This window comes from Limulus polyphemus, unplaced genomic scaffold (genome assembly GCF_000517525.1).
Source record: "Limulus polyphemus unplaced genomic scaffold, Limulus_polyphemus-2.1.2 Scaffold215, whole genome shotgun sequence".
Lineage (NCBI taxonomy): Eukaryota > Metazoa > Arthropoda > Merostomata > Xiphosura > Limulidae > Limulus > Limulus polyphemus.
This window is the reverse complement of record NW_013665825.1, coordinates 775,571-786,654: the sequence shown is the minus strand read 5'-3', so window position 1 is coordinate 786,654 and position 11,084 is coordinate 775,571. Positions and strand designations below refer to the sequence as shown.

Genomic DNA, 11,084 nt, shown 5'->3' with positions numbered 1-11,084 from the left:
ACTTACTACTCTACACTAACTACTAACTAACGTTACGTTACGTACCTACCTACTACCTACTACTAGTAGTACAACAACAACAAGAAGTATACTACACACACACACACACACACACACACACACACACACACACACACACACACACACACACACACACACACACACACACACACAATGTATGTATGTACATCAAATCAGATAATTGCACAGGCCTGCAATGGTTTTTTGCATGTTCTACAGTAATTCCTGTACGCTGAATCCGAAAATATCCATTTTCTCCATCACGTGCACATTCTTCACAAAACGTCATATGTACTTTTACATAAGTGAATTATTTTCGTTGAAATCGGGCCACATTTTATTTTGTTTAAAATATTGACAACCACTCTAGACCAATCGCAACGTGAGAATTATTATCGATCGTTCTAGAACCCACGAGAAATGCACTGCTAGTATATAAACGGTTAACAGGCCGCATGACGTGTAATTTCTGGATAGTATTTCTATGTGCGTGCACTTTGACCTTATTTGGTTTTATTAATATTATTTGTTTGTCGCTATAGCAACAAGAGGTCGTGTAAATGACCCAAATATATTGTTATATTTTTGGTAAATTTGTTTTAAATTTGATCTAAGTAAGTATTTTTTTTCTTCACGATTTGTAAAAAACCCTTATCTGATGGAAAACAACTTATAATATTTTCGAAATCTGCGTAGCTGAATTATGGAAAATCTGTTATTAAAACCAAAACAACTTTTATAAAGTTTAAATTCACAGCCTGTTCATAAAAAAAAATCAAGGTTCTTAGTTTAATTGTTTTTAGCTGATCTGTATTAACGTCTGTTGTGAGTGGACCCAGATGTACTGAACTGATTATACAACGCTCGTTAGGCAGGCTTCTACACGCTTACTTTCTACGGATGTGCAAATCCAGTGAATATGAATGTTATTTTTTAATAAAAGTTTTATTTTATGAAAACAAGTGTTTTCTTCACCCGTTTTCAACATTATATGTACGATTTAAAGTATTTAGATTATTTCGATCATTGACACTACGAGTTTACCTTTTTTTTTTTATACAAGTCTTTGTGTGTGTGAAATTCTCTAAATTTTATGTTGTATATATTAACATACTGAATTTCAAACTAATAATTAGGCTTTTATATATATATATATAAAATGTCACTTAGCAGCTACAATCAATGAAAAGGAAATGACAATTTTGAGAGCCCTCAGCATTTGTGCATTGTATTTAGTCAAAATTAGATTCTATACGAGTTGTAAATCTCCGTGTTATATTTTGTATATTTGGACCAGGTGGTTTCTAGTTTGTATTGATTACTTTTAAATTGAACTTTGGTTCATTATAATATCCGAGAATAATTTTTTAATATAATTGTTCGATTTTTATAGATACACATGCAATCCAATTTTTATACATATGAATCATCAACCTAAGTTACTGAAAGTAGGATTAACATTAAAATTTAACTATGGCGCCATCTAATGGAAATTTTATACATTTCTATGAAGTCGTTCCAGGGGTCACTCATTTTTCATCTTTATAAAATTTTGTTTCAAATAAATCCATTAAAAGTAATAACCGGCTTAGCACACCTAACGCGTACAGGTTAAATTTAGCAGATGTATCAGTATCCTATTTTTATTTAAAGATAAGTTAAACAACGTAAAGGAAAAACTCTACATTGATGGTTTTCAAAACTCCAGTGCTGATGTAATTATGAAATAACTTCTATTATAAAAGTTGCTCAAAATCTACAGTAACAATTAAGCTTCTCTGACCACGCTGACTTAGGTCATCAGTTGGATGTCCATAAGCCAAGAACACCTGAATGAGGTTATGCCTTTAGGCCTGCTTATTAGACTTAGAACATCAGTTGGATGTCCATAAGCCAAGAACACCTGATGAGATTAGGCCTACTTACTATACACCGAAGCACAACTGTCACATCTGGAACTTTTATGTATCATACCTATCACATTTAGATATGAGTAAGGTATTTAATCATAGTAATAAGACACGTTTCAGTAACTTATTGATGATTCACATACTCAAAGTTTGGATCGTATGAATATTTAAAAAAGTATTTCTGCTCGTGATTTTCCAAATTAACAAGTTACTGTTGGAAATATTTTTGGATGGCGTTTCGGTGCTCGAAAATGATTTTTCAATTTTTTTAAATGAATCGTTAAAAAAAAGTATGTTTCAGAGCCTTTGCCTTTTTGTGATTTTTCATTGAATTGCGAAAGAAAAGTTCATGATTTGATGCTGAATTAAGATGTTGGAAACTGGAAGCTAAGTGCGTTGTCCACTTTAGTCAAAATTGAAATTCCTAAACAATTCGATCACTTCTTTTTAATTTGAAAAACTGCATGAATCATAAACGTGACATCACAGAATGGTTATGCTACTTGACTTACACGTTGTCCATAGAGTATTCAACCACCTTATTAATTGAATAAAATAGAAACCACACCAGATAAACATTTGAGGTTTGTTGCATATGGAAGACCGATTTCTGAAGGTTTTTTTTCCCCCAATGATTTATAGTAGGATTTGTGACGAAAATTAACTATGAGACAAATATTCCAGATATGGTAACGTTGCTTGCCCGAATAACCAACGCAACTGCGACCATTGCTTCAGAGATTGTCATCTGGACATCCTTCGAGCCACGAATGGCGTCCATGACGCGTTCTAAGGCCGCCACGAATGAACCCGAGTTATACTGTAATTGTTTACCTTACGTAGTTTTCATTCTATTCAGTTAATAAAGTGGTCCAGTAGTTTACGGAAACCCTGTAGTTTTTCCACATACAGAATAAAGAGTGGTCTACAAATACTTTTTAAATTTTAACCCATTTTTTGTAGGAAAAAAGGAGTCGTATTGATAATTTACCTGTGAGAAAAACAAAACAAAAAACTGTTTATTCACATCTTAAAAGAAATTGATATATTTTCGAAGAAGCGCTCATTCATCACAAGAACAAAAGATGACTGTTTTTGCTATATTTGTTGCGTTTGAATCCTTCGGATCAATATTTCTCGACCACCAGAATCCTGGCATACAGGGCTACGTTAAGGCCCTGGGCAAAGTATAAACCAGTTGAGGAGGGGGGATTTGTTTCGAAGAAAGGACTATACAGTTTGATAAACTAAAATTATTAGTGATCAAAAAGAAAGGAAATAAAAAAAAATGGTTTATTTTTAAATTAAGTGAATGAAGGACACTTCTCCCTCGCCCACCCCTGACCTCATCACGAGCTCTCTAGCGTGCACGCGGTGGGACTCTGATGGCGTTTGGCCCTCGGCAATTGCATGGCCTGTTTCATAAGGCGCTCAGCTCGCAATCTGCGGGCCACCAGTTCGAATACCCGTCACAGAACATGGTCGTCCCTTTCAGCCGTGGGAGAAGAGTTATAATATCACGGTCAATCCCATTATTCTTGGAAAAGAGTCGCCCAAGAGGTGGCAGTGGGTGGTGTTAACTAGTGGCATTCACTTTAGTCTATCACTGCTAAATTAAGAAGGGCTAGCTCATATGGTCCTCCCGTAACTTTGCGCGAAATTCAAACCCAACTCAACTATGGTCCGTCACAATCGCCTTGCCGATTCGTGCGATTTCATAAAAACAGGCAAGAAAGAAACTGGCAGAATATTCATTTGTAAATCGTAATGGTTTACGGGAGACAATGGGTCAGTCTCGGACATCGAAGAGGTTTAGAAACGCTCTGTTAGATCGTTTTATTAACACAAACTACCTAGCTTCATAAGCCTCGTTGTTTTTAAAGTATGCAACATTAGAAATGGGGAAGTTCAATAAGATTTTTTTTTTCAACAGTACCCTTCCGAGACTTCATACTTGTATCTCGTTTATTGGGATAGACTGAACATTATAGACGCTGTGTATGTAAAGCCGTGAATTTGCTCCTTGTGTGGATATTAAAAGTTTATGTAACTTAATGACAAATTAATTTATCCTTCCTGTTCTAGATTCTTTCTGATGTTGTGACTCGTTTTATAATTAACTTTTGATTTATTTTACAAATAACGTTCTGTTTATACACACAATTCAGCTCTATTCTATCACTTTCGTTATCATAACATTTAACCATCTACCAAGAGCAGCAGGAAATGATAGTGTAAACATATGAAGTTAATGAAGTGTATCCAGGCATGAGCGATGTATTTTTTTTTCTCTCGTATTCTTCCGTTTTTTTTGTGAATCACTACAATAAAACTGACGTCCTGGGGAAGTCATTTTGTTCTGGTTATTAACCAAACATGCACATCAAATCTAATAATATTGCTAAGACATGCTTAGTGAATTTCTCAGTTTGTAGCGCTGTAAAAAATGTTACAGGTTTTAGGACACAAAATAATTGTTGCATTTATATTTCTCTCGTTTTGTGTTTTGCCCAACAAAGTTCTTGTAAAGTAGCAGCTTAATAGTGTAGGAAATGAAGCTGTATTTAAGAAATAAGTTTCGTGTAACAATAACCAACTTTATCTAATATTATTAAGTATCAGATTTACTCTTATAAAGAGTCACTGTTTTTGTGTTTCTCTAATGTTCTTAGAAATTTGAATCTTGGTTATTTAAAAAAAAACGTTTATGCAAGGTCTATATAAGCTTATTTTTACAGGGCAATTTATTTTAAGAAAATGTGTTCAGTTCAGTTGACTTTATAATTGAAAGAAAATACTGCTTCATTATTTTTATCTCTGCCACCTGGAGGTTGTTTTCATCCCCATGTGTGCTTGTTTACCTGTTTGTCAGAAAGATTTCTCAAACAGCTTAATGGATTTGGTCGAAAGTTTGTATACAATTGGACTATGACCCAACTTAGAAGTGCTTAGTTTTTGAAGGTTCAAAGGTCAAGGTCACTAAAATAAAAATCTATATTAACCTGGGGAGCCAATGTTTTCACACCATTTTTGCTCTACAACTCAGTCAAAAGTGATTGGATTTTGATGAAAGATGGTGGACATATGTAGAATATTATTACTCATTGTCCTGCCAAAAATGGTTCATGCCCTTGATAACGATGGACGTGCACACACATTTTCATATTTTTTTTAGAGTCGAATGCATCAGTGATGCATGGTTGAGGTATGCACATTCTAGCTCTTTTTGTATTGTGATCTTTTTGTTATTACCAGTTCATAATTAAATGTATTTATTAAAGTACAACTTGATCCTTCTGCACATCTAGCTAATTAACACTGTATATTGTAAATGTTAGAAAATGTTTAAGCACATGTGGGTTTATCTTAACTATTATGTTTCTGCGTGTTCATATTGAATGTTTCATTAAGAATTAGATGAAGTATTTAAATATTGTATAGCACAATTGAAAAGTCTAGATCATGTTCATAAATATATAACTTCAAATTACATTAGACAAACAAAAAATATAAGCATTTATGAGTGCATATGTTGACAAGTTATATTTCAATCTGATACTGCCATCTTTATGAAACATTTCAACCAACTCCAATTTTCTCTTCTTCTTTCTTTGAAGCCACAGTTTTGTTATATTTTTGTAAAGAAATTTACCACTTGGAGCATTAATGATAAATTTACTAAAATGCTCTTTGTTTACAATTATTCATGGAACTAATGAAATGCATACGTGTTTGGCCTTTTTTTTTCATTAAAAAATTATGGCACAATGTTAAGAATTATTAAATGTTTTAACAATTGTAAATAATTTGTTTACATACTTCAAATTAAGATTCATTCAGTAGTTTTCTGCTTATTGTTTTTGTTTTTTTTTATCAGGGCATGATAAAGTGGAGCCCGTTTACTTTACTGCATATGTATCATATCTTGGAGAAGAAAGGCCCATCAGCTCATCGAAATTTCAGTATGTTTCTGATTATGCTTACCAGATGGCTACATTTCTTTCTGACAGTGTGGATAACAGTGATGCTCTAAGTAACTTAGAACAAGTATGTTCAGAAAAATTTCAGATAACTGCTGAAGCTCAAGCTAATCTTGATAGTCGACTTACTGCTGCATTTAAAGCCTTGCATCGTCCACCAAACTGGAGTATAGTTGGATCACGATCAGAAGGTATTCACTCTTGAAAAATTGAGCAAAAGTTTACATATTGTACATTTTTAAGATCTTGGATTCATCATTATGTAGGAATATACTTTTGGTATCTCTGATATTTAATAAATAAGGGGTGTTGCAAAATAAATCACACTTTATTTTTCCCCGAAGTAATGACTAACTTGGTAGGACCATGAATATCATCACTCGTAAGAAAACGTCATTTCAATATTCTCTTAGGTGTTTGACTCTTCGAATTTCATTTTTTGTGAAAACTTTTGAATCATGGTGCTCACTAGAACTCAGATTCATGTTACATGTGCTGCCTTCGGGATGGCTCAGAAACTAGTCACAGGCATGCTCTGAGGATTCAAGTCTTCCAATCGACACACTGCAATGCCAGATTTTAAAAATCCAATTAATGCCTCTAAAGTTTCAGAACTGTTGAATTTGAAAGAGTGGTCCGTGAAAAAGTGGTGGATTGGAAATCTTGCCTGAATGCGAGACACAAAACGTGAAACCTTGATTCGTGTTCTCACTGATATGCTTACAGAGACAGCCACAAAAACAGACATGTTTGTTGAATTGCTGAAATCTTTTGCAAATCGATTAAAATTTGCGCATGAGAACAATGGTGGCCCAATCAAGTGATACTGATACTTGAAATTACTTTTTTGATTGAATTAAAATCTTATTTTACTTTGTTGTGCTCTCAGGGAAAAAAGTGTGATTAATTTTGCAACACGTCTTATCTCCTGTCAAGAAAATTTTACTCTATAACAATGGGATTATATTTTGAGAAGCTATGTGAATGAATTAATTTAAAAAAATGTCTTATGTATAACATGTTCAATAAAAGAAACTTAATAAGTTTGTGTACATTGAAAGCATAAAGTATATCTAAACTTCTGAAGCTGCACTGACTGTTAAGAAATGTAATTTTACAACTTGCATATTATTCAAAATATACAGTGCTCTTGTAAACCTGTAGAGGGCAGCATTGTTCACATTTGGTATAACCAGTTAAAAAAAAGCATTTTTTGATTAAAACGGACAGTAGAACATCTGTGTTGCTTGTTAGATGCTTTTAATATTACTTAAACTTTTAAAATTAACTGGAAATTTGGAGATGTATTTTTTATTAAGTATTGAATTGTTAATAAGGTTTTTGTTGTCAGTGTGTAAAACTTAAGTTTTATTTCACTATAATATTTTTTTTACTTAATACACTATTATTATCCAAATATGATCATATGCCTACTGAGTCATTAATATCTATAATCATAAGTAGCACTTATGCTGTTCCCTAAAATTGTCATTATAAACAACAGCCATAGTAAGAAAAATTTACATGCCTTGCTAAAAAAATTTACAAAAGTAATCAACATTATTGAATTAAGTCTGCCAATTCTACTTTTGTCACACATAGGTTTGTTGTACTAACAATAGCACAGATTTTGTTGTGGCGAATTGGCCGGTGATGTTTGATTTTTCAGGCCACAATTGGGGAAAATATGCATTGTATTAAAGTAATTATTTTAGTCTTTTACCTTTTTTTTACTATTTTTATCTATGTAGATAGCTTATTTTGTGACTGAATCATTACTTTTAAAGCAAAATAGTTAAATAAATCATGACTGTGAAAATATCTATACTTATATTAAAGTTTTATTGATGCCTTGTTTTCAAATGGCTAAGACTTTACAATCAGCTTGTTCATTTTTGCTTTTCTTACAGTGTTAGAACAGCAAGAGACATTGTTACACTTTGCTGCACGACTAGGTCTTCGTCAGATGACAGAGGAGCTGTTGACACTCCCAGGAAGTCTTTCAGCTCTACATACACCTAACTTGGATGGTTTCAGACCTGATGATGTAGCCTCTTCAGCTGGATTTCTGGACTTAGCAAATAAATTGGCAATGTGAGTTTTAATCTTAAGTTAGCAGCTGTGGAAAAGTAAATTAATTCGTGTTTTGTAGTTTGGTATGTATGAAAGTGGTGCTAGTTGTTTCTAAAGGAATAGTCTTGAATTTTATTACATAATAGTTTTTGTGTGTGTGTGTGTGTGTATAAGTAATTCTCCTTTTGTATGTCCAAGGTATCCAAACACAAGGTTTAATTCATTATATTAAAATGATTTTGAATATAAAAATTAGCAAGTCATGAAGATATATATATATATATATATTTGGGAAAGGAAGACCATTGTAGAAAACTATATGAACAGTTCCTAGTCAGGGAAAAATGGTACTGTGTGGTTACACTCAGTCAAGTGTATGTATGTCTTTAACTGTAAAAAGTCTTGTCGTTTTCTTTTCGTCACTGGGTGAAAAACATTTCCACGTGTATGTATATTAATGCTACATGGCATGTTACAATATGCTTTAGAAGGGATCATTTCTAGATATGGTGCCAAAAGCAAGTTAGAGATCAGGAGATCAAGCAGCTGTAGAATGAAACAAATATTCATGTTATTACATATAAAGACATATCAGTAAAATCATTAGATGCAGCACTTATGGAATTCTGTCAGAAAAGACTGCTAAAATGGGTATTAGGAAACCATCATCCTTATGCACCAGTGGATTATGGAAAGCAAGTGGGAGGATTGATGTGCTTTGATACGAAAGCCTTTTATAATGGAAACTGCAGCAGGACTATTGTCAAGATGCATGGTCACCAGGTAGTGTAGTGCATGACTGGGTATGGCAACATGAACTGTAACAGTGTAGTGATGTTCCAAACTAGTTTTAATAAAATGTACTCAAACCTCTGTACAGTTAAAATTACATATGGATTAACCTCAGCATTTTGTATTGTATTCTGAAAACTCACAATTGTTTGTACGTTTGTTGTGTGTAGTGTTATTTTCATACATTTATATATTTGCATCTTCAACTTTTTATGATAATAGTGTGCTTGAGTTATAAATTCTTTACAAATAAAACTTGTTGGTATTTAATAAAAAAAAATAATAATTATTTTGGATATGTTTTGCTTGCTTCTTTAGCTGTTATTTATTAATTTGGTTTAAAACTTGCATTTTAGAAATATCTTCTTTTAACCATTGTAAAGGTTTTTATAATTATTAGTAACTTAGAAGTTCATGCTATAATTTTTTTATATTTCTAGCAGTTAAAGTTGTTTTCTTGTCACAAGTTTGTGTAATAAGGGATATGTTTTATATATAAACAGGGCACGTAAAGAAGCCTGTAATAAGAATAGTAGTGATAGACAGGCAGTTGTGACAAAAAACCTAACACATGGAAGATTAGCACGGAAACCACCTGTGGTTACTTCCAACCTCGGCTGGAGTTACAGAGATCTTGGTAAGTTTGAAGGAAGAATATTTGGCAAAAAGTCTTAAAAAGCTAATTACAAAAATATTTTTTAGTTGCACCATAGCAGTTCATAGAATAGCTCTAATTTTTTTTGTTTCATGTACAACCTTTTAGCTTGTAGCTTTGTCGTCTCTTGACCAATTTCAGATCTAATTACAGTTTTGGACTAAGGAAGTCAAACGTTTCACTTGGAGTATTTGACCACACTCGAGGTCTTGTAGATTAAATTACTCTAATCCTGCGGAAAAGAATTTCAATTTGAGGGTAGGCTTGTAGAGATCTCCGATTCAATAATAAAATTGAATCAAGTATATGCGTGCCCCACACTTGTCATTTGCGGCACACAAAAATATAATTAATAAAAAAGAAAGAAAAAGGTCTCACAGATTAATTTACTCTAATCCTGCTTAAAAGAATTTCAAGTGCCTCAGCTATTGAGGATTCCCTCTTGTTGGATAAAAGTATTAATTCATAACTCCTCAGATTTTTAATTATTAAGTATGTTAACTAGTAAATTATAACAAAGTGATAATACATTTTAAAACAGAAATCCTTTTTAATGCAAAAAAACAAGATAACTTAGAATTATATTTCCATATTGTTGTATTAAATCTTTAAATTACAGTGACTGGTGACATATTGTTAGCTCCATTGTACTGAGTATCATTTCATTGTTATTTTTTACATAATTTTTGCACCATATTTTCATTTTTGTACACAAGACTTTCACAAGAAAATTACTGTTGTTAAGTTATTACAGAATGATTAGTGTGTAAAAGCTACAACTTACAAATAGGTAAAAAAATGCATGTCTGTATGCTTCTGTTTCATTCAGAATTTATGTGTTGTGTTTTTCTCATGGAAAGGGTTCGTCTTAAGCTAATATACTATTCAAAATATAGTTTGTAGGAAGTTAACCATAAACTAAATGTCAAGTTTCTGCTGCCTAACACAACATTGTGGTGGAGCAAAAGGGATCAAATATACCGCTGTCATTTAAAATGTACATTTTATTCCTTAGTAATGAAGCCATTTAACTAGTCTAGATTGCTCATTATGTATACTATTAGTTAAATTAAACTCTTGCTGTGCCTTTGCATAATGTACCATTCATGTTGAAGTTACTTAAGATCCAATTATAATTTATCATTGAAATTTTTATTGCAATCATATTTTACTGTGGGGATGAATAAAATAATTTACTTTTTTCTTCTTAAGTTACTTTCTTTCAAAAATCCTCACATTAAACGGTAAAGACAAATTTTGTTGTTGTTTTTGGATACTGGTGTGAGTGATTCATCATCACTTTATTTTTTTTATTTTCAATTTGTGAGGCTCAGCAGTAGTCTTTTCTCTATTTATCATGAATTGTACCTCTATTATGTTTCTCTATTTGTCGTGAATTGTACCTCTATTATGTTTCTCTATTTGTCGTGAATTACCTCTATTATGTTTCTCTATTTGTCGTGAATTGTACCTCTATTATGTTTCTCTATTTGTCGTGAATTGTACCTCTATTATGTTTATCTATTTGTCGTGAATTTTGTACCTTTATTATGTTTTTCTATTTGTCGTGAATTTTGTACCTTTATTATGTTTCTCTATTTGTCGTGAATTTTGTACCTTTATTATGTTTCTCTATTTGTCGTGAATTGTACC

General features: G+C 32.4%; 1 protein-coding gene across 1 annotated transcript in view; it reads left to right on the top strand.

Moving 5' to 3' along the window:
• The window catches only part of LOC106478484 (A-kinase anchor protein 13-like), a 146,934-nt gene that overhangs the window by 43,051 nt on the left and 92,799 nt on the right, over positions 1 to 11,084 (top strand). Inside the window, exons 4-6 of the mRNA XM_022382087.1 lie at positions 5,809 to 6,102; positions 7,822 to 8,005; positions 9,280 to 9,413. Of these exons, the coding sequence (XP_022237795.1) occupies positions 5,809 to 6,102; positions 7,822 to 8,005; positions 9,280 to 9,413 (612 nt within the window). The remainder of the gene's footprint in view (positions 1 to 5,808; positions 6,103 to 7,821; positions 8,006 to 9,279; positions 9,414 to 11,084) is intronic.